This window comes from Mustelus asterias, chromosome 18 (assembly GCF_964213995.1).
Source record: "Mustelus asterias chromosome 18, sMusAst1.hap1.1, whole genome shotgun sequence".
Taxonomy (NCBI): Eukaryota; Metazoa; Chordata; class Chondrichthyes; order Carcharhiniformes; family Triakidae; genus Mustelus; species Mustelus asterias.
The window spans coordinates 26,744,884-26,769,472 of NC_135818.1; the positions used below are offsets into that span (position 1 = coordinate 26,744,884).

At 44.8% G+C, this 24,589-nt stretch overlaps 1 protein-coding gene across 22 annotated transcripts in view; it reads right to left on the reverse strand.

Annotated features, from left to right (window-relative positions):
* Window positions 1-24,589, reverse strand: part of LOC144507030 (uncharacterized) — a 276,508-nt gene that overhangs the window by 197,219 nt on the left and 54,700 nt on the right. For all 22 annotated transcript variants that reach the window (XM_078233599.1, XM_078233590.1, XM_078233584.1 and 19 more), the window contains one exon: window positions 12,042-12,182. In XM_078233599.1, coding sequence (XP_078089725.1) covers window positions 12,042-12,182 — 141 coding nt within the window. The remainder of the gene's footprint in view (window positions 1-12,041; window positions 12,183-24,589) is intronic.

Below are 24,589 nucleotides of genomic sequence, written 5' to 3' on the forward strand. Positions count from 1 at the left end.
GGATTTGATGACAAGGATTAGAATTTTAAAATCAAGACGTTGCTCAACTGGGTGCAACTATAGATCACTGATCACAAGTGGCAATAGGAGAACTGATTTGCTATCAATTAAGTCATGGACAGCATCATTTTGGATAGCGTGAAGGTGACAGAATGAGAGAGACCAGCCGGGAGTGCATTGGAATAGGAAAGTCTAGAGGTAACGAAGGCATGGATGAGGGCTCCAACTCCAAGAGTTGAGTCTAGAGAAAAGTCAGGCAATGGAAGTAAGCAATCATTGAATCCATTCGGCCCATCAAGCCTGCACTGAAAACAATCCCACCCAGGCCCTATCCCTGTATCCCCACGTATTTACCCTGCTAGTCCCCTAACACTAAGGGGCAATTTAGCATAACCAATCAACCTAACCCACATATCTATGGAGTGTGGGAGGAAACCAGAGCGTCTGGTCAAAGACACAGGGAGAACGTGCAAACCCCACACACAGTCACCCAAGGCCGGAATTGAACCCAAGTCCCTGGCGCTGTGCAGCAGCAGTGCCAACCACTATGCCACCATGTCACCCGTATCAGTGATAGCATGAATAAGAGGTTGAAAGTTCATTGGGATCGAATGTGACATAAAGGTTGCAACAGACAGGCTTAACCTCAAACAGTTACTGGGAGGGGAATGAAGTTGTCAGCGAGGGACTGGAGCTTGGAGCCAGGACAGAAAACAATGGCTTCAGTCTTCCCAATATTTAACTGGAGAAAATTTCTGCTCATCCAATACTGGATGGCAGATAAGTAGTCAGGTAATTTAGCAACAGTGGAAGAGTCACGAGAAGTAGCAGTGAGCTGGAACTGGGACAATGCTAGCGTTCTTTGTGGAAAAGATAGAATGGGAAGAAGTCCTGTATCTGCAGCAGGGGCAGAAGCTTTCCAAACATATGCTCAGGGTGCACTGGAAAGAAGTAGAGGCAGAGTTCAGTGTCAAGACAGTTGCCCAAGGAACATAGATGCATGAAAGAAAGATTTAACAATCGCACACAAGTTCTCAAAATAATTAGTTCAGCTTGAATTTGCATCCCCCTACACCGTAGCAGTTTTTCAGTCTCTACCGATCAGTACACTTCAAATCATGTGCCTGTGAAAACTTGTCAACATAAACAAGTCATCCAAGTGCCTTTATTGATGATTTTTACTTTTTACAATTTATATAAATGGCTTAGATGAAAGGACCAAAGGTACAGTTGCCAAATTTGCTGATGATACAAAGCCAGGTAACTAAGTTGTGAAAAGGACATAAGGAGGCTACAAGGAGATACAGATAGGTTAAATGAGTGTGCAAAGAACTGGCAAATGAGGTATAATGTGGGGAAATGTGAAACAAAAAAAATTATCTAAATAGTGAGAGATTGCAGACCTCTGACACACAAAAGGGATCTGGGTGTCTTAGTGCATGAATCACAAAAGGTTAATATGTATGTACAACAAGTAATTAGAAAGCTAAAAGAATGTTATGGTTTGAGAGTGGAATTGAACACAAATTTCAGTTACATAGGGCATTACTGAAACCACATTAGTGCAAGTAGTGTTAGTCTCCTTATTTGAGGAAAGATGTAAATGCATTGGAAGCAGTTCAGAGAAGGTTTACAAGACTAATACCTAGAATGGGAGGGTTGACTTTTGAGGGAAGGTTGGACAGGGTAGGCCTGTGTCCATTAGAATTTAGAAGAGCAAGAGGTGAATTGGTTGAAATATAGATTCTGTGGAGTCTTGACAGGGTGGGGCAGAATCAATTGAAAAATAAGAAGTCACACATTCAAGACAGAGATGAAAATTTCTTTTCTCTGAGGCAGAGTGTCTTTGGAACTCTATTCCTCAAAAGCCAGAGGAAGCAGTGTCTTTGAATATTTTTAAGGCAGAAGTAAATAGAATTTTGATAACCAAAGGTGTGAAATATTATCAGGGGTTGGTTGGAATGTGGAGTTGAGATTTCAATCAGATCCGTCATGATCTTATTAAATGGTAAAGCAGTTTGAGGGGCTTATTCGTGCTCCTAATTTGTATGTTCATATGATTATTCTAATGACAGGTGAGCTTGGTTTCTCTCACCACAGATGCTGCCAAACCCAAGTATTTTCAGTTTGTTTTTCAGATTACCAACTTTCACAGTATTTTGCTTCAGTATTCCAAGTATTTTGGCTTTTACTCAAGGTTTTGATTGGCTCTTGGACAACATTATCTACCTCTTGGGAAAGAGAAGTTAGTACTAATAAAGGGAGTCCAAGATAAGATAGCCTGCAAGATGTAAAATAGTTGTTTCTTAGGAATTCAATCTAAAGGATCAGTCAAAATACACGATAACTAAAGGCAGCCGTGTGGTTTCAAATCACTAGTAAGCTGGGATAAATCTATCATATGGTGAATAAAAAATATTTTCCATACTTCAGACTATGAATGCTACAAGAGGCTACTAAATTTTCCTATAGCAAGTTCAAAGCAATGTTGTTCATCAGAATCCATTCTGGTCACATTCACTGGCAACGTATAAATGTTTCAATTTCAAACTGAGATGTCAAAGAGGAAAAGTTTGCTTTAAGTTCTTGAAGTAACTGCAAGTTTCAGAATAAGGAGCAGCAGAATTACATCCAGATTGTGAAATTATAGGAAATCTGATATTTGGATGTATAAATTTTATTTTTAGTCATGATCTATAAATGCTATAATAAGATTGGATAGGGCTTCAAAAGTTGAGTTCTCTTCATCCCATATTTGGCAGCAGCCACAACTATTGGCAATGAAGCCCTTTTGACAATATTGAGCAATCCATTTTATCGCCCCTGCAGGCACACATTCTCACTAAAATGGAAAAACAAAGTGGAAAAAAATCATGCTCACCAGTACAGTGAGCATCATAAATCATTTTTTAGTCCAACTATTTTCAATGGATAAAATATTAACATGAACACCATCTGCCACAAGCAAGCAGTATCTCTATTTTGACAGTATGGCCCTGATATTAACTCCTAGGTTCAGTGGAATCAGGGGAGTTAGACATCATATGGGAATTCGCAAATAAATTCCTGTCTTTAATATGCTCACACAAGTACCTTATTATAATTTTACTTCCAGATATGGGGCTCTATTTTACCATTTTCATTCTAAGTGTTGGGCGGACTTGAAACTGGGAGTGTTTCAGATCCGACTTTTAGGCCCGTTTTGAGGCCCACACGCACTCAGCTCGAAAAAATGTCAGTGATTTTGAAGCTCACTGCAGAAGCTTGTGGGTGGGGCTTAACGCGTTTGAAACCCCGCAGCTCTGATCGGAGCCTCCAACTGCGCATGCGCAAAGAAAAGATAGAATGCTGCTCTCCTGTCACATCTCTCCGGGGCCAGATAATGCCTCCCCTTGGCCCCCACAGACATTGTTCTCCCTCCCAACATTACTGATCCCCCATCCCCCCCCACCCCCTTCGCAGACCCCTCCCACCAATCGCAGGCAGAGTGGCAGCACCCCCCCCCCCCCAACAATCTCAGGCAGTGGCAGCAGCCCCCCTTTCTTCATCCACCAATCTCAAGTAGAGTGGCAGCACCCCCCTTCCTCCCCCCCCCCGCCCACGATTTCAGGCAGAGTGATCCCCCCCCCTCCCCCATCTCCATCTGACTCCGATGGCTGTATGACACCTCCATCTCTCTCTCCCCTGTCCCCAACCCATCATAGAGGCACTGATTCCCACCCCCCCATTAGCACCTGCAAGTGTTCACTTGCTTTCCCCTCAATGCTAACAAGCAAACTGCCTGTAACTTGCTGGAATGCCATGCCAAACTGCTTGCAGCTGATCTGCCATAACAAGGGGCAGCTCCATAAAAACCCCAAGGATGGACAGGCAGGCAGTGCAGGAAAAAGATGACAAAACAACCAGCCCCCAGATTTACTGAAGGCGACCTCAGGAGGCTGCTGGATGCGGCAGAGGCGAGGCGAGGCAGGACACCCTCTTGCCCCCAGCAGGAGGCAAACCTAAGCGGGCTGATGGCAATGTGGCCTGGGAGGCAGTTGCCGCTTCCGTCAGTGCCATGGCACTGGCCCCCAGAATGGGAAAGCAGTGCCACACAAAGGTCAATGACCTCATCCGGGCAGCAAGGGTGAGTGCTTAACCCTATCTAGCATCTTCCCCCAAATCATCCCCAGATCCTCTCACCCCCCAGCACTCTGCATGCTTCCAGCCGCTGAACTCCAAGCACCTCCTTCCTAAACTCCCTCCATCCCCCCCAAGAGTAGCACTGCACTTGCCCTCTCAGGGCCACCACCTGATACTCTGCAGGAGTTACGCTATCATTGCTTTCACGGCTCCCTCTGTCACCACAGAAGAAGACACGCCCATAACACCAGAAAGAGGGCAAAGACTGGGGGGTGGTGAGCCAAACTTCTGGGTCCTTACCCCCTTTGAAGAGCAGGTCCAGGAAAGGGGAGATGCAGGTTGTCAGCGACAGCATTGTCAGCTGGAGTCAAGAAGTGAGCACCTGTCAATCCTCCACTCAATTTGAGGCAACTTCTAGGGGGCATGGGTTTTGGGTGTGAGGGGCAAGGATTAAAGGAGATGTACGAGGCATGTTTACTTGCACAGAGAGGGTGGTGGGTGCCTGGAACTCACTGCTGCCGGGGGAGGTCGTGGAGGCAGATATGACAGCAACCTTTAAGGGGTGTCTTTATAGCTACGTGAATGGGATGGCAATAGAGGCATATGGTCCCCAGAGGGGTAAGGGGGTTACAATTCAGATGGGCAGCCCGGTTGCTGTAGGCTTGGGGGAACCGAAGGGCCTATTTCTGTGATGTGATCTTCTTTGTGCTTTGTTCTATGTTCATTTGGAGAAACGGGAATCAGGTTTTTTGCATCCGGATTCCTCTCCCTCCCTTGCACTTAACCTTGTGTCCTGTGTTGCAGGAACAGATCCGGACCATCTGGCATCGTGGCCCCCCACTGCAGTTCCCGCCTATCCTGGTCCCGACAGCTCGGATGAGTCCTCGGAGGATATGGGTGAAGGGACCTCAGAGAGTGGCACCATTTTGGCGTCAGCTTCCACCTCGCAGTTCACCATCCCAGATACTGACACGTTGGTGGGTCCAGTTAGTGATGAGGCTTCTGGGTCACTCTCTGGTGAGCACAGCACACCTGCTGATATACATTGGGTGGAAGAGGGAACATCCGAGGCCTCTGTCACGCGGGGGCCTGCCAGAGGTGAGGACTCAGCTGGCCCCAGGCTACATGCTGGGCCTCTGAAATCACTTCTGCCTCAGCTGCTGGAGATGCAGCAACAGAACCAAGGAATGCAGGAGGGGCTGACGGCCACACTGGACTGACTGCGAGGCTGTTGGGAACAGTCCCAAAGCTTTCAGGTAAACCAGCCATTACCTGTCTTGTGTGGTTCCCAGGCCAACACCGCAAGGGTGGCACCCGCAGTGGAAAGCCTGGACAGGGAATCCTCACCACAAGTAGCAGGCTCCAAGCGATGGCCAGGTCACGGCGGATCACAGCTGAGGGACTCAACAGGATTCTCGAGGTTCTGCGGCCCATGGCTGAGGGGCTCGAGAGCTTGCACAAGACCCAGTGGGACAACACTGAGATACAGTGGGCTACGACAGTAGCCCTAGAGAATGTGGCCCAGTCAGAGGGCCATGCTGAGGGGCTGCAGAGCGTGGCCCAGTCTCGGGGGGCATTTGCTGCGGCCACTGACAGGTGGCCCCCAACTCAGGTGGCCATGGTGAGGGTTCAACCACCATGGGTGATCCTCCAGGACTGGCGGGGCCAGGTGACACGGGAGCTTCTGGAGCTAACTGCAGAAGCACCGCCGTCCCATGGAGTGACCCAAGGGGCCACAGGAACCCCAAGGGAGGAGGAAGGGCTCAAGCCCATGCCAGGGCCTTCCAGCCAGGAGACTGTGGCTGTGGTTACACCTTCTGACTCCCCCCCCCCCCCTTCCTGATACCAGAGCATCTCAGGGGCATCAGGATAAAGAGGGTGTCATGAAAACATCTCAGACACTTGGAAGGCAGCCAGGGCCTCCAGAGGACACCCACCAAGCGCATCACAGGCAATGGGGCAAGGTAGACAGCTGGCCCCCTCCACCTCCGATGTACATTCTGGAGAGACACCGAGACATAGTGGTAGGCCACACAAGGTTAGGAAGTTATAGTTGCAGTAAGATGGCACGGGTGAAGGTCTGCATTAGTTACATAGATCTTATTATAGAACTTATTATTTTACCACTTTTGTCATCATTAAATCATTTTTCACCACTCACCTGTGACTAATTTGTCTCAGATTTGTCTCGAACAGGAATCCTCTTCCATTGACGGTCGCCTGAGGGATTCTTCATGTTATGTCAATGCTGCGTCACTGAGAAAATGAAGCCATTGGTTCCCCAGAACCCATAAGCAATTCTCTCCCTCCTCCACCCCATCCAGGGCCCTGTGTGGAGGTTCCAGATCTTTACCCACTACACAGACATAGGCCCAGGTGCCAGCGTGCATGCAGAGTTCAGGTAGGGGTTAGACTAGTTTGCACCAGGGCAACATAATGGTGCTTAGTGAGTCATCATCACCTTCCTGCCTGTCAAAGAAACTCGCTAACACAGCGTACCCAGGCTCACCACACTGGTGTGACGATGTTGCAGGAGATAGGAGGGGTCTCCACGTCTTCCTCTTCCTCTGCCAAAAGGTCTCCTCTCTGCTGTGTCAGGTTGTGCAGGGCACAGCATATCACCACAATGTGGGAAGAGATCAGGGAGCTGTACCATACAGCCCCGCCACAGCAGTCCAGGCACAGGAATCACATTTTCAGGAGCCCTATGCATCTCTCCACTATCAAGCAGGTGGCTACATGAGCCTCATTACAGCGGGTCTCTGCCTCAGTCAGAGGGCTCTGCACAGGCGCCACCAGCCATATCCGAAGCGGGTAACCCATGTCACTCACGAGCCAGCCCTGGAACCTGGGCTCCTCCTCAAAGGCCTCCGGTATGTCAGAACTCCTGAGAATGAAGCTGTCATTCATACTGCAGGGTGTCTCACGCAGACGTGCATAATGTTCATAGTGTGGTCACAAACCAGTTGGACATATAGGGAGTGGAATCCCTTTCTGCTAACGAATCATCATGGATTCTGCAGCGGGGCCTTGACGGTGACATAGGTGTAGTCGATGGCCCCCTGCACATTAGACATTTCCTCGATGGCCGCGAACCCTGCAGCCCGGACTTCCTGATACATACATCTCCGCTACTGGTCTGGAAGGAGCCAGTTGCAGTAAAGTTCAGAGCGGCCTTCAATTTGACAGCCAAGAGTGGGTGCACCCCCATGCCCCGAGGTGCCAGGTCCTGCAAAAGTATGGAAGGAGGCAGTTGCATAAAAGTTCAGAGCAGCCGTCAACTTGACAGCTGAGAGTGGGTGTCCCCCATGCACCAAGGTGCCAGGTCCTGCAACAGGTGGTACAGGTTTTGCACCGTCTTGTTTCGGAGGCGGAGCCGTCGGCAGCAAATGATGTCTGACATCTGTTGAAATTACTCAAGCATGGGACTGCCAGGGTCTCCGCTCCACCCTTCTCACATGTAGAAGTTAAAGCCCAGCAACACACACTGCCCATACTGTCCATCCCCAACTAACATGCCCCTCAGAATCATAGATCCCCAACTCCACCCACATGCCCCTCAGAATCACAGCCCCCCACCCCATCTCCACGCACATGCCCTCCAGAGTCACAACTCCCCCAAACCCCACGCATATGCCCCCCCAGAATCACAGACCCCACCCACATGCTCCTGAGAATCACTGCTCCTTGAAAAGTTCTGAGACTGCAGCACTGCAATTTCCAAGGGCTTTGTGCACATCCTTCAGCTGGAAGAGTGCTGAGTGCCTAGGGCCCAAACAAACAAATTTGACTGAGTTTTTTGAAAGGGTAACCAAGAAGATAGATGAGGGTAGCACAGTTGATGTTGTCTACATGGACTTTAGCAAGGCTTTTGACAAGGTCCACATGGTAGGTTGTTACATAAGGTTAAATCTCTCGGGATCCAGGGTGAGGTAGCTAAATGGATACAAAACTGACTTGATGACAGAAGCCAGAGGGTGGTTGTAGAGGTTTGTTTTTCAAACTGGAGACCTGTGACCAGCGGTGTGCCTCAGGGATCGGTGCTGGGTCCACTGTTATTTGTCATTTATATTAATGATTTGGATGAGAATATAGGAGGCATGGTTAGTAAGTTTGCAGATGACACCAAGATTGGTGGGCATAATGGACGATGAAGGTGGTCATCTATGATTGCAACAGGATCTTGATCAATTGGGCCAGTGGGCTGATGAATGGCAGATGGAGTTTAATTTAGATAAATGCGAGGTGATGCATTTTGGTAGACTGAACCAGGGCAGGACTTACTCAGTTAATGGTAGGGCTTTGGGGAGAGTTACCGAACAAAGAGATCTAGGGGTGCAGGTTCATAGCTCCTTGAAAGTGAAGTCACAGGTGGACAGAGTGGTGAAGAAGGCATTCAGCATGTTTGGTTTCATCAGTCAGAACATTGAATACAGGAGTTGGGACATCCTGTTGAAGTTGTGCAAGACATTGGTAAGGCCACACTTGGAATACTATGTACAGTTCTGGTGACCCTATTATAGAAAGGGTGTTATTAAACTAAAAAGAGTGCAGAAGAGATTTGCTAGGATGCTACCGGGACTTGATAGTTTGAGTTATAAGGAGAGGCTGGATAGACTGGGGCTTTTTCCTCTGGAGCGTAGGAGGCTGAGGGGTGATCTTATAGAGGTCTATAAAATAATGAGGGGCATAGATCAGCTAGATAGTCAATATCTTTTCCCAAAGGTAGGGGAGTCTAAAACTAGAGGACATAGGTTCAAGGTGAGGGGAGAGAGATACAAAAGGGTCCAGAGGAGCAATTCTTTCACACAGAGGGTGGTGAGTGTCTGGAACAAGCTGCCAGAGGTAGTAGCAGAGGCGGGTACAATTCTGTCTTTCAAAAAGCATTTAGACAGTTACACGAGTAGGATGGGTATAGAGGGATATGGGCCAAATGTAGGCAATCGGGACTAACTTAGGGATTTAAAAAAAAGGGTGGCATGGACAAGTTGGGCCAAAGGGCCATGCTGTAATCCTCTATGACCCAGCAGCATCCACAAGACCTGAAGTCAGTACTGAGACCTGGATCTATGCTGCAAATCGGACATTGGACATCTTTAAGTGGATTGAAATGCATGGAAATACATTTAAATGGCCGCCACACCAGTTTTGGGCATGTTCCTGATCGCAGCCATTTTCGGCCTTGGTAAGGGGGGAACTAGCGCCTGACTTTACCAAGTTTCCGCACCCGAAAACGGGCACAATGCAATGGTAAAATCATCCCCATGGTGTCAATCATGCATGCAGCACAAACATGGTTCTGACCTATCAAATGCAACCTCAACTTTGGTATTTGAAGAGAATTCAATGATGAAATTTGGAGGAGCTGGTAGTTGGAATCAAGAAAGGAAGAGATTTGGAATGACAATGGAAAAATGTTGTGCTCTGTCTTAATGATACCTCGCTTAATGTACTGAAGACAATAAGGAGTTAAGAGTAACTCTTCCCCAATAAAGGAAGAAACCTGTGCAGCAAAGCAGGCATGGCTGAAGGTAGCCCAAGAAGAAACATTGCACCACACTCTGGACTCAGTGCAGGAAGTATTTTAACAACCTTAACAGGTCAGAAAAAGCTAGTCCTGTTTTGCACATCACCACTAGCACCCTCCACTCTGCCTGGTCAAATCTACTCCATCACATCACTCCTCACTTACCTTGGAAGCACACCCATTTTCTCTTTCAATACACTTCTTCACATCCCCATTTATCCATCTACTACTCTACTCACCCCTTCATTGCAAGTTTCAGGAAACTTGGGAAACCCACATGTATCCACTATTAAATTTAAAAGGTTGTTGAAATAATTGCTTGAATCCATATGTTAATAAGTAATCTACCAGCCCTAAAGTTTTTGCACGCAATCACTCTAACATCGTTAGGGTACCAGATCAGAAACCCCAGAGTATATGATGAAGCCAGACACTACCCCAACAATTTGCTATTTTGGCATTAGGAAGAGGATAAGATGTTTCACTCCAGCCATGATTCTACTGACAAACTGGGAAGCTTTCATCAAAATAAAATTTAACAACACAGTTTAACTATAACAAATGAATTAGCTTAACTGTTAACAATTTAACAATACTTAAACATGATAATATACAAGTCGTAACTGCTAACATACCATTGAGTTCCAATTCAAGCAATATTGCTCTTATAGACTTAAATCCCCTCTTTAAAAATTAGTTAGCAAAACACAAGCATATTTGATGTAGTTTAGGTTACCAGCCCTGGAGCTCTCAGCGAGGCCTTCTCAGAGACAGAGAGAGAGAGAGAGACTGCTTTCTTTTGGCAGCCCAGGCAGCAACTCCCTTTGTTTTTAAAATGAAACAAACAATTTTTTCTTGCAAGCTTAGCTCCTCCCATTAACCACATGACTCTGTATACCTAGTCTAAAATATAACGAGAACCTAAATAAACAAAAGGTCCATTAACTCTATCCAAGCTAAAATCAATTATTAGCCTGCATTCTTAGCATCTGCTGCACATTCTCCCCGTGTTTGCGTGGGTTTCCTCCGGGTGCTCCAGTTTCCTCCAGATGTGCAGGTTAGGTTGATTTGGCCATGCTAACTTGCCCTTTAGTGTTAGGGTGACTGTGGGGTTACGAGGATAGAGCTAGGATGGGATTGTTGATGGTGCAGGCTCGATGGGCCTCCTTCTGCACTGTAGGGATTCTGTGTTTACCAGACAAACCAACTCATAACAGAACACTGCCTCTTAAAGCAACTCCACCTTAAACACAAAATATAGCAAAATAGCACAGTTCATCACAACTTGTCCAAGTTAAATGTGGAAGTCAGCAGATTGGAGCTGACTTCCATACCTGTTTGTATTTTTGCCACTTAAAACCACGGTCGTACCTAAATCCACTCCTCCATGTTAAAATTCTGCCCTATGGCCCTGATATGATGAAAATTTGAGGGGAGAAGGATCACCGTAGCTAGGAAGCCCAGAGATTCAGATACTCTAGATTTAAATTTAAACTTTTGGTATTCATATCAGAAGACTGCCATTCAGGAAGGCTTGCAGCCAGGGAGCAGAGAGGAGGGAGGGAGAGATCAATGGTCAGACGATGGGGAGATATCAGAGGGTGATTGAAATTGGGGAGAGATACGACACTGATAAAGATTGGAGAGAGATCAGAAATTTGAGGTCGCAGAAATTGAAGTGGGGAAACATTAGAGGCCTTGGGGAGACTGTTAAACCACCAGTGTGGGGGTGTTTGTGGTGTTGTCAGCAATCAAGGAGTAAAAAGTTGAGCTTGATGAGTTGATTTTGACCCAGTAACTGTGAAGGAACGGCGATATATTTCCAAGTCAGGATGGTGAGAGGCTTGGAGAGGAACTTGGAGAGGTGGTGCTCTCATGTACCTGCTGCAATTGTCCTTCTTGATGGAAGTGGTCATGGGTTTGGAAGGCGTGTCTGATTCTCCTGGCCCACTAGCAGTGCTGGAAAGGGATTCAACTGTTGGACACAGCTGTTCTCACCTTTCTCAGTTGCCAGCCTTGGAAACCCAGCCAGCAGACATTAAATCAAAAATCCTATCAAGAGATGCACAACCCCTTTTAAATATTTCAATTGTGGACCTATCTCTGGGGAGCATGATAGGCATACACACTCCTGCCGCTGCCCACCCACCCACCACTAAAACCAGATTGGTGTCAGATGTGTAGTTTCTGATATTTGAAATCTCTTCTCACAGCCACACATTCTAGAGGTTTAAAATCAACCCATGTATTTTATGATTATAGAAAAGTGTTCTGCACACCAATTTATGTGAAAGTAATGTAGACAATATCTGAACAGTTTAAACACACTGGCCAATTTGCAACACATCTAAGAATTTCCATGTATTAAATTATTCCATGTTATAAATCCTACCTTTGCTTTGCTGTCCTCCACAACAAATTTACGAAGTCTTTGTCCTCTTCCTACAGAGAATCTTTGACCTGCATCTGCTTCACAACCTCTAAGACTACTTGTTCCTCCAAAAACCCGTTTCTCACTTACCACCCTCTTTTCCTGCAAATATCAATTGATACAAATAAATTAGATAACAGAAACGATTAAAAATAGCAATATACATACTTATGCAACAATTTGCAACGAAAAGAACCGGGAAATATTTTATTTTTTAACAAAAGAGCTCCCAAGCTTGTATAAACAAACACTTATCCACAAGATAGGTGCAAACGTATGAAGTGCAAAAATAACTGAATCATGGAAATTTTAAAATTCTGTTGGTCAGGCATATTGCAATTGCCATGATTTTAAGAATAAAAACTTGTATTTAAACTCCTTTCCTTTTTGTTAGGAATACATTTCTACTAGAACTATATGCTCTTTTAAAAAAAGGATATTGAATTATTTGGACATTTTCTTGGAAACTGACCTGGGTTTTTTTTAAAAGAAAGTTTTATGTTCACCTTGGACTGTGAGCAACTGACTTTTCCAAGAAATCATGACTCCAGCTAAATGACCTGTGCAGATAACTATTTGTTTACTTGAGCTTTACTTACTGGAGGAAAAGAACTACTACCATTATCAGGCTGGGACACTCTGGTGATTCACTGAAAAACACCTGACCAAGATGAGTTTGCTGTTGAACTTGCATTTTGGACTCAGTATTTGGAAGTAAATCGAAAAGGAAGGTTGTCCAACTATGTCTCTTCCTACCTTTCCTGAAATTCAGTGTGGTTATCAAATTTCTGCCAGAAAATCCTTATCTCAATATAACTCATTTGTATTTGGAAGCCTGAGAACCCAAACAACTACTTTGACCAGCTAGCCATCTTCAGACACCAGTACAACAGTTTCAAAACCCTTCAAACATTACCATTTTTCAGTGTCCCCATTGATAAAAAGGTGTTTTTTCCCTTAAACATCAATCCGGCAGAGACTCTAATTTAAAACAGAAAATGCCGGATAAACACAAGTCTGACAGCATCTGTGGAGAGAGAAACAGAGTTAACGTTTCGAGTCCGTATGACACTTTTTCAGAGCTGAAGTGGGGTAGAAATGTCATTTTTTTATTCATTCATGGGACATGGATGTCACTGGCTGGCCAGCATTTATTGCCCATCTCTAGTTGCTCGAGAAGGTGGCAGTGAGCTACCTTCTTGAAACACTGCAGTCCACGTGCTGTGGGTTGACCCACAATGCCATTAAGGAAGGAATTCCAGGATTTTGACCCAGCAACTGTGAAGGAACGGCGATATATTTCCAAGTCAGGATGGTGTGGGGCTTGGAGAGGAGGTGTTCCCATGTATCTGCTGCAATTGTCCTTCTTGATGTAAGTGGTCATGGGTTTGGAAGGTGCTAAGGATCTTTGGTGAATTGCTGCAGTACATCTTGCTGCTACTGAGCGTCGGTGGAGGAGGGAGTGGATGTGATACCAATCAAGTGGGCTGCTTTGTCCCTGGATGGTGTCAAGCTCGAATGTTGTTGGAGCTGCACCCATCCACACAAGTGGGGAGTATTCCATCACACTCCAGACTTGTGTCTTGTAGATGGTGGACAGGCAATGGGGAGTCAGGAGGTGAGTTACGCGCCGCAGTATTACTAGCCTCTGACTTAATCTTGTAGCTACTTGTTTATGTGGCAAGTCCAGTTGAGTTTCTGGTCAACGATAACCCCAAGGATGTTGACAGTGGGGGATTCAGTGACGGTAACACCATTGAATGTCAAGGGGCGGTGGTTAGAGTATCTCACTGGTGATGGTCGTTGACTGGCATTTGTGTGTTCTGAATATTACTTGCCACTTGTCAGCCCAAGCCTGGATATTGTCCAGATCTTGTTTCATTTGAACATGGACTGCTTCAGTATCTGAGGAGTTGCAAATGGTGCTGAACATTGTGCAATCAGCAAACATCCCCACTTCTGACCTTATGACGTAGGGGAGGTCATTGATGAAGCAGCTGAAGATGGTTGGGCCTAGGACACTATCCTGAAGAATTCCTGCAGAGGTGTTCCGGAGCTGAGCTGACTGACCCTCCACAACCACAATCATCTTGCCACGTACCAAGTATGATTTCAACCCTGATACCCATTGATTCCAGTTTTGCTAGGGCTCCTTCATGCCACACTCGGTCGAATGCGGCCTTGATGTCAAGGGAACCATCACTCTCACCTCACCTCTGGAATTCAGCTCTTTTGTCCACGTTTGAACAAGGCTGTAATGAGGACAGGATCTGAGTGATCGTGGCGAAACCCAAACTGGGCGTCACTTTGTACGTTATTGCTGAGCAGGTGCTGCTTGATAGCACTGATGATCATCAGTTTACTGATGATCGAGATTAGACTGATGGAGTAGTAGTTGGCCAAGTTGGATTTATCCTACTGTGTGTGTACAGGACATACCTGGGCAATTTGCCACATTATTGGGTCGATACCAGTGTTGTAACTGTCCTGGAAGAGCTTGGCTAGGGGAGCGGCAAGTTCTGGAGCACAAGTCTTCAGTACTATTGCCGGAATATTATTAAGGCCATTGCCTTTGCAGCATGCAGTGCCTCCAACTTTTTCTTGATATCACATGGAGTGAATCGAATTGGCTGGAGACTGGCATCTGAGATGTTGGGGACCACAATTGGGATTGTGGAGGAGGCCGAGATGGATCATCCACTCGGCACATCTGGCTGAAGATTTCTGCAAATCCTTCAGCCTTATCTTTTGCACTGACATGCTGGGCTCCTCCATCATTGAGGATGGGGATATTTGTGGAGCCTCCTCCTCCAGTGAGTTGTTTAATTGCCCACCACCGTTCTCGACTGGATGTGGCAGGACTGCAGAGCTTGGATCTGATCCGTTGGTTGTGGGATCACTTAGCTCTGTCTATCACTTACTGTTTATGCCATTTGGCATGCAAGTAGTCCTGTTTGGTAGCTTCACTAGGTTGACACCTCATTCCTAGGTATGCTTGGTGCTGCTCCTGACATAATGCTAAGGGATTTGGGAGTCCTAGTCCAGGATTCTCTAAAGGTAAACTTGCAGGTTGAGTCCGTAATTAAGAAAGCAAATGTAATGTTGTCATTTATCTCCAGAGGCTTGGAATACAAAAGCAGGGATGTACTTCTGAGGCTTTATAAAGCACTGGTTAGGCCCCATTTGGAGTACTGTGAGCAATTTTGGGCCCCACACCTCAGGAAGGACATACTGGCACTGGAGCGGGTCCAGCGGAGATTCACACAGATGATCCCAGGAATGGTAGGCCTGACATACGATGAACGTCTGAGGATCGTGGGATTATATTCATTGGAGTTTAGGAGGTTGAGGGGAGATCTGATAGAGACTTACAAGATAATGAACGGCTTAGATAGGATGGACGTAGGGAAGTTGTTTCCATTAGCAGGGGAGACTAGGACGCGGGGGCACAGCCTTAGAATAAAAGGGAGTCACTTTAGAACAGAGATGAGGAGAAATTTCTTCAGCCAGAGAGTGGTAGGTCTGTGGAATTCATTGCCACAGAGGGCTGTGGAGGCCGAGACGTTGAGCGTCTTCAAGACAGAAATTGATAAATTCTTGATTTCTCGAGGAATTAAGGGCTATGGGGAGAGAGCGGGTAAATGGAGTTGAAATCAACCATGATTGAATGGTGGAGTGGATTCGATGGGCCGAATGGCCTTACTTCCGCTCCTATGTCTTATGGTCTTATGGCCCTCCTGCACTCTCCATTGAACTAGGGTTGATCTCCTGGCTTGATGGTAACGGTTGAGTGGGGGATATGCCAGGCCATGAGGTTGCAGATTGTGCTGGAGTATTGTTCCGCTGCTGTTGATGGCCCACAACATCTCATGGATGCCCAGTCTTGAGATGCTAGATCTGTTCGAAGTCTATCCCATTAGGCAAGGTGACCATGCCACATAACACGATGGAGTTTATTCTCAATGTGAAGGTGGGACTTTGTCTCCACAAGGACTGTGCGACGGTCACTCTTACCGATACGGTCGTCGACAGATGCACCTGCAGCCAGCAGATTGGTAAGGATGAGGCCCAGTATGTTTTTCCCTCTTGTTGGTTCCCTCACCACCTGCTGCAGACTCAGTCTAGCAGTTATATCCTTTAGGGACCAACCATCTCGATCAGTAGTGCTGCTGCCAAGCCATTCTTGGTGGTGGACACTGAAATCCCCTACCCCGAGTACATTTTGTGCCCTTGTCCAAAGATGTGCAGGTTAGGTTGATTGACCATGTTAAATTGCCCCTTAGTGTCCAGGGATGCGTAGGTTAGAGGGATTAATGGGTAAAATATATGGGGATAGGGCCTGGGTGGGATTGTGGTCGGTGCAGGCTCGATGGGCCAAATGGCCTCTTTCTGCTCTGTAGGGATTCTATTCTTGACACCCTCAGGTGCCTCCCAAGTCTTGTTCAACATTGTGGAGTACTGATTCATCAGCCGAAGGAGGAAGGTACATGGTAACCACTATGAGGTTTCCTTGGCCATGTTGGGGGTGGCACAATGGTTAGCACTGCTGCCTCACAGTGCCAGGGAGCCAGGTTTGATTCACGGCTTAGGTCACTGTCTGTGCGGAATCCGCACGGGTTTCCTCTGGGTGCTCCAGTTCCTCTCAGTCTGGATGATGTGCTGGTTAGGTGCATTGACCATGCTAAATTCTCCTTCAGTATATCCAAACAAGCGCTGGAGTGTGGCGACTAGGGGATTTCCACAGTAACTTAATTGCAGTGTTAATGTAAGCCTACTTGTGCTACTAATAAATAAACTTTAATCTGAAGCCATGGGACTTACTGGGGTCCAGAGTCAATGTTGAGGGCTTCCAGGACAACTACCTCCCAACTGTATACCACTGTGCTGCCACTTCTGCTGTGTCTGTCCTGCCGGTGGGACAGGACATGTCCAGGGATGGTAATGGTGGTGTCTGGGGTGTTATCTGTAAGGTATGACTGTTGCTTGACTAATCAATGAGACAGCTTCCAATTTTGGCACTAACCCCCAGATAGTATTAAGGAGGACTCTGCAGGGTCGACAGGGGCATTTGTTTTGCCATTGGCTTTTCCGGTGCCTGAGTTGATGTCTGGTGGCGCATCTAGTTTAATTCCTTTTTATTGACTTTGTAGCAATTGGTACAACTGAGTGGTTTGCCAGGTAAGACCAGGATAAGGATGGCAGATTTCCTTCCCTAAAGGATGTTAGTGAAGGAGCATAATGAATTTTAGAGTCAACACAATGTTGAACTCTTCTTCCGTCGCCTTCATCCTCATGCTTATCTCTTTGGGCTAGAGTCCTCTCCCTGTTCAACGGATTTTTTCACTTGCCTCCAGTCTTCTCCCTCTATCTGAAACCCTCCTTCTGTGGCCTCCTACCTGTTCTTGACCATTTCATTGAAAACTGCTGGCACAACCTCAGCCCTCTCAATTTCACTGCCATTCTCACTCACTCCAATCTGTCTCCTAAATTTGCTGCATCTGTGTTCTCTCAAGTTCAACCCTGACTTTGTTATCAAACCTGTCATGTGTTATTGTCTGGTATATATTGTCTGGTATTGATTTTCTTTCAATATCTACCTCTCTTTCACATGGTTCATCTCCAACACTTCCTCTCCTTGACCTCTCCATCTCCATTTCTGGTGATAGACTGACCACCAATATTCATTACAGGTCCACTGACTCCCACAGCAACCTCGACTACAGTTCCTCAAACCTCATTTCCTGTAGGGACTACATCCCATTCTTCCAGCTTCTCCATCTCTGTCGCATCTGTTCCGATGATGCCATCTTCAAAACTGGTGCTTCTGACACTGACATATCTTCCTTCTCTGCAACTCTCTCTCCACCTCCCCCTTCCCGAGACAGGACAGGACAGGTTGACAGGACACTCAACCATAGCCAACTCATCTCCGGTACATAGAAACACAGAAAATAGGAGCTGGAGAAGACCATTTGGCCCTTCGCACCCGCTCCGCCATTCATTACGATCATGGCTGATCATCCAACTCAATAGCCTAATCCTGCTACCTCTGCCCTCAACCTTTTCTTTCCTCCCAGAAGAATGAATGGGCCCTTTTGTCCTCACTTTTCACCTCACCAGCCTCTGCATTCAAAGGATCATCCTCTGCCAACTCCAGCATAATACCACCACGAAACACATCTTCTACACATTGAGTCAGCAAACTGCAGGGACCACTTCCTCCACGACACGCTGGCTCATTTCTCCTTTGTCCCCAACCCTTCATCCTCTTCCCATGCAATTGCAGAAAATGCAACACTGCTCCCAATGGGGTCTGCTCTATGCTGGGGAGACTAAATGAAGACTGGTTGACTGCTTTACTGAATGCCTTAGTTCAGTCCACAAGCATGACCCCAATCTTCCTGTCGTTTGCCATTTCAACTCACCATCTTGCTCTCATCCCTTTCCTTGCAATGCTCCAGTAACGACCAAAGCAAACTAGAGGGAAAACACCTCATCTTCTGATTAGGCACGCAACAGCCTTCTGGGCTCAACATCAAGTTCAACAACTTTAGACTCTGAGCTTTCACCTCCCATCTTGACTCCTTGACCCCCATCCCCCTTGTTCTTTAGTTTTGCTTTCACTGAGCACTAACCTTTATTTTAATAGAACATTCTGCTATCTTACCTTTATGCCACTATCAACACCATTTTTTGTCCTTATTCCCACCATCAACACTCCCTTTTTCTAGTGTCCATGAAATGTTTGTCAATAGCCCCCACCTATCTGATCTTCTATTCTGCTTCACCTTCTCCATCCCCCTGTCCTACTTTAAAATCTATCACATTTCTACCCCTCTTAAGCTCTGAAGAGTCATATGGACTCAAAATGTTAAGGCTTTCACTGCCTTCAGATGCCACCAGACTTGAGTTTATCCATCATTTCCTGTCTTTATTTCAGATTTCCAGCATCTGTAGTATTTTGCTCATATCGGCAAAGACCTTCTTTGTTTGTGTATGTATGTTGGGATTTAAAGGGGTATAGTTACACTTCTGGATTACAAATTGCATGGTAATCAGCTGCTGCAACTTGTTTTTAAAAATAAGTTTTGTTTCATAATTAATCAATCATGTTGAGTTTATTGAAAGAAGCCTAAAGTCGCTTTTATTCTGGGTACAACAATAGTGAAAGTAAATGATTGACCATTTTGTCGAGCAAATTAAACATTTATGCTTATGGTGCGACCTGAGTAGTGGGGCTCGGGAAAGGGCACACTTCTCCCATCCCGGTCATAACTCAAATACCTTACCTATTTAGTTGTTGTTTCAGAGCATCGCCAACAATGGTTTCTCTTCCCAGTTATCACCCTGGAGTACCTTAGGAATCGATCCTTTGCCCTCTCAATCTTGTGTACATGATGCATCATGGTGACTCCATTCAAAGTATCGCGATCACCTCTAGTTCCAGCTCCTTATCAGCTCTCTTAGCCCATCCACTGCTTTTTTGTCAAATTCCTTGTATGAAATCTAGTGTCGGATGAGGCAGAAATTCCTACAGCTAATCATTGGGGAAGGCCAAACCTGCCATCTATGCACATGCCATAAACTTGTGACCCCAGTCTCTGGTTGCACTAAACTATGGGCAGCACAGTGGTTAGCACTGTTGCCTCACTGTGCCAGGGACCCGGGTTAGATTCCCGGCTTGGGTCACTGTCTGTGTGGAGTTTGCACATTCTCCCCGTGTCTGCGTGGGTTTCGTCCGGGTGCTCCAGTTTCCTCCCACAGTCTGAAAGACGTGCTGGTTAGGTGAATTAACCCAAACAGGCACGGGACTGTGGTGACTAGGGGAATTTCACAGTAACTTCATTGCAGTGTTAATGTAAGCCTTACTTGTGACTAGTAAATAAACTTTTTTAAAAAAACTTTACTTTACCCAGTTATAGAAAACCCTGCCCAATCACAGAATAGGCCTAGATTATAGAGCTTGTAGCTATGAAAGAGCAAGCTTAGGGAAAGGCACAAATTGCAAAATTTTTATTCCACCCAATTAAAGAAATCTTCATCCTATTGTAGAATTTAGGAGTTTTAACTATTTACAGATGAAAGATGGATGCAAGAACTATAGAGTTGCGATAATGCAGGACTTAATTATCCTAATACAGACTGACAGTAACACTTGTTATTCATTCATGGGGATGTGGTCATCATTGGTTCAACCAGCATTTATTGCCCAGCCCCAATTGTCGAGAAGATGATAGCAAGCTGCGTTCTTGAACTGCTGAAGACCATGTACCATAGGTACATCCCAAATGCTGTTAGAAAGGGAGTTCCAGGATTTGACTTAGGAACAATGGTGGAGTAACGATTTAGATCAATTGAGCCAGTGGGCTGACAAATGGCAGATGGAGTTGAATTTAGACAAATGTGAGGTGATGCATTTTGGTGGATTGAACCAGGGCAGGACTTACTCAGTTAATGGTAGGGCGCTGGGGAGAGTTACAGAACAAAGAGATCTAGGAGTACATGTTCATAGCTCCTTGAAAGTGGAGTCACAGGTGGACAGAGTGGCGAAGAAGACATTTGGCATGCTTGGTTTCATCGGTCAGAACATTGAATACAGGAGTTGGGACGTCTTGTTAAAGTTGTACAAGACATTGGTAAGACCACACTTGGAATACTGTGTGCAATTCTGGTCACCCTATTATAGAAAGGATATTATTAAATTAGAAAAAGAGTGCAGAAAAGATTTACTAGGATGCTACCGGGACTTGATGGATTGAGTTATAAGGAGAGGCTGAATAGACTGGGACTTTTTTCTCTGGAGCATAGGATACTGAGGGGTGACCTTATAGAGGTCTATAAAATAATGAGGGACATAGATAAGGTAGATAGTCAATATCTTTTCTCAAAGGTAGGGGAGTCTAAAACTAGAGAGCATAGGTTTAAGGTGAGAGGGGAGAGATACAAAAATGTCCAGAGGGGCAATTTTTTCACACAGAGGATGGTGAGTGTCTGGAACAAGCTGCCAGAGGTAGTAGTAGAGGCGGGTACAATTTTATCTTTTAAAAAGCATTTAGATAGTTACATGGGTATGATGGGTATAGAGGGATATGGGCCAAATGCGGGCAATTGGGATTAGTTTAGGGGTTATAAAAAAAAAGGGCGGCATGGACAAGTTGGGCCAAAAGGCCTGTTTCCTTGCTGTAAACCTCTATGACTCGGAAAACAATGTTGCTTTTGTCTGATGGTGCTATCATTTTCTAAGTTAAAACTCTTTTGAAGTTTTTTAAAGTTTATTTATTAGTCACAAGGCTTTAATAATAGATTCCAGCACTTTCCTGATAAGTGATGCCAGGCTGGTTCCTAGTTTTCTCTCCCTTCTTTCTTGAATGGCAGTGTTCCATTCGTTAACTTCAATCCACTGGGACCATTCCAGGATCTTGAAAATAAAATCTCACTATTTCTGCAGCAATCTCTTATCAAACCCTTGGACGTAGTTCTTAGAGATGTCAGATTTTAGTCCCTTTTAATTCCTCCTGCTTCTAAGGGAGCAACATTTATTTAAGCTGATGTCCTTTTAATAAATGTGTGAAAGCTCTTACAATCAGTTTTATATTTCTGGCTAGTTCACTCATTCTATTTTTCCATTTTCATTAACTTTTTGATGATTTCTGGTTTCTAAAAGACTTTAAATCCTCAGACTTTTGACTATTCTTTGCAATATTTCAGGCCTCTTATTTTAAACTAATACTACCCTTTACCTCCTTAGTAAGTCAATAATGGATCGGGCTTGCTGATTTTTTGCTTCATATGGAATGCAATATAGTTCAACATTTTGAATTATTTCTTGGAAACGTTTCCCACTGATTATTTACCACCATACCTTTTAGTTGATTTACTCAATCAGCCTTAACCACCTCTGCCCTCATATCTGCATAATGGCTTTGATTAAGTTTAAAATTTGTGTATGTGATTTAAATAGATTGCTTTCAAACTTAATGCGAAATCAAATTGTATCACAATCGTTATTTCCTTGAAGATCTTTTAGAGATTACTAACTTCCCTTCAGAGACAATACTAGATGCAAAAATGCTTTCCAAAGAAAGCATTCTTTCTGGTTGAATCACAGTTTGCACGGCTCTTGCTCTATCCAAGACCGCAAGAAACCACAAAGGGTTGTGAACGAAGCCCAGTCCATCACTCAAACCAGCCTCCCACCCACTGACATTGTCTACACTTCTCGCTGCCTCAGAAAAGCAACCAGCATAATCAAGGACCCCACGCACCCCGGACATACTCTCTTCCATCGGGAAAAAGATACAAAAAGTCTGAGGACACCTACCAACTGACTCAAGAACAGCTTCTTCCCTGTTGCCATCGGACTTCTGAATGGACCTACCTTGCATTAAGTTGATTTTTCTCTACACCCTAGCTATGACTGTAACACTACATTCTGCACTCTCTCCTTTCCTTCTCTATGAACAGTATGCTTTGTCTGCATAGTGCGCAAGAAACAATACTTTTCACTGCATACCAATACATGTGACAATAATAAATCAAATCAAAAAATACCTTGATCCCTAGTTGGTTCCACAACATAGTGTTCCAAGAAACTGTCACAAAAGCATTCTACAAACTCATTTTCCAGAACGCCTTGGCCAATTAAAATTGTTCAGTTAGTAAGATTAAAATCCCCCACAATTACTACATTGCCTTTATTACAAATGAAACAAAATTTGTTTAACGTTGCATACGAACATATGAATTAGGAGCAGGAGTAGGCCACTCCAGCCGACTCTGTCACTCAATAAGATAATGGCTGATCTGTTTGTAACTTCAACCCCACATTTTGCCTACCTTCATAACCTTTCATCCCCTTGTTAATCAAGAACCTATCTAGCGCTGCCTTAAAACTATTCAAAGATTCTGCTTCCACTGCCTTTTGAGAGAGTATGTTCCAGGCACACTCAATTTTTATTCATTCATTCACGGATGGGTGTTGCTGGCTGGCCAGCATTTATTGCCCAGAGAAAACATTTTCTCCTCATCTCCATCTTAAATGAGTGATGCTTTATTTTTGAACAATGATCCCTAGTTTTAGATTCTCTGACATGAGGAAACATCCACACACATCCACCTTGCCAATACTCCTCAGGGTCTTAAAGGCTTCGATCAAGTCACCTCTTACTCTTCTGAACTCCAGTGGACACAAACCCAACCTTTCAGCATAAGTCAACCAACCCATTCCCAGTATTTGGTCTAATAATCCTTCTCTGAATTGCTTCTAACTCATTTACATGTTTCCTTAAAGATGATCAGGGCTTCTGATGGAACAGATAATAGCTTTACCTCTGGTTAGTACATATATAACCAGAGGTCACAGATTTAAAATAATTGGCACAAATATCTTAAGGGGATCAGATGAAGATAATCTTTTTTCACTCAGTTGTCAGATCTCAAAAGGTGGTGGAAGCTGGTTCCATGAATAATTCTAAGAGTTGGGCAGGTACTTGAGAATGAGGTACATGGACAAAAAAAAAATGGTCTTTTGGGATTAAGAATGACCCATCTCCCAAGATCAGATGGTCTCCTGTGCTATATGTACCTATGAAAACGAGGGAATTTAAATTAAAATAGAAAATGAAGACTTATAACAAATGTAAGATTTATAATATATAATCAAGTTAAATCCATGAAGTATGGATTTTAAAAAAAGATACTGATGCATCCTAGGTTTCTGAGAAAAGGGTGGAAATTGCAGGGGTGCGAACTGCAATTTCCTAATCCTGCTTGGTGTCAGAGAAGGGGACAATTAGAAATGTTAACCTGTTCAATAAAGGGGAAAAAGGCATAAACATGGCAATTACAGGTCAGTCAGCCTCATGTTGATGGTAGGGAAATCTTTAGAGGCAAGAATCTGGGACAAATGACTAGCATTTGGAAAAGTAGGGGTCAAAAAAATGAAAGCCAGCCCGGTTTTGTTAAATATGATTTGCGTTTAACAAACTCGATTGAGTTATTTGAAATTGTAACAGAGAAAACTAATGAAGGTTAGAGAATTTGATGCTGAATATACGGGCTTTCAAAAACTGTACATTAGAGCATCACATAATAGACTTGTTAGCAAAACTGAAGGTATACAGTGTTGCTCTCCAGAGTTTATTAGTACAGCTGTACTTTCTGACATATACATCTTGGACATACAGGGCATAATTTCAAATGTTGCAGACAACATGAAACTTGGAATAACAGACCGCAGGAGGACAGACGTATTGATGAAAAGGGCAGACATATTGTAGATGAAACTTAAAGCAGAGGAATTTGAAGTGAGACATTTTGGCAGCAAGAATGAAGGGGGGGCAGTATAAACTTAATGGTACAATGTGAAAGGGAATATAGGAACACAGACACCTGGAGATACATACATAAATTCTTGAAGGCAGCAGGAAAAAAGGCTTTTAAAATAAGATAAAATGAGATCCTTGGTTTCATTAAGAGACTTGGGGCAGAATTTTACTGCCGCTTTATGC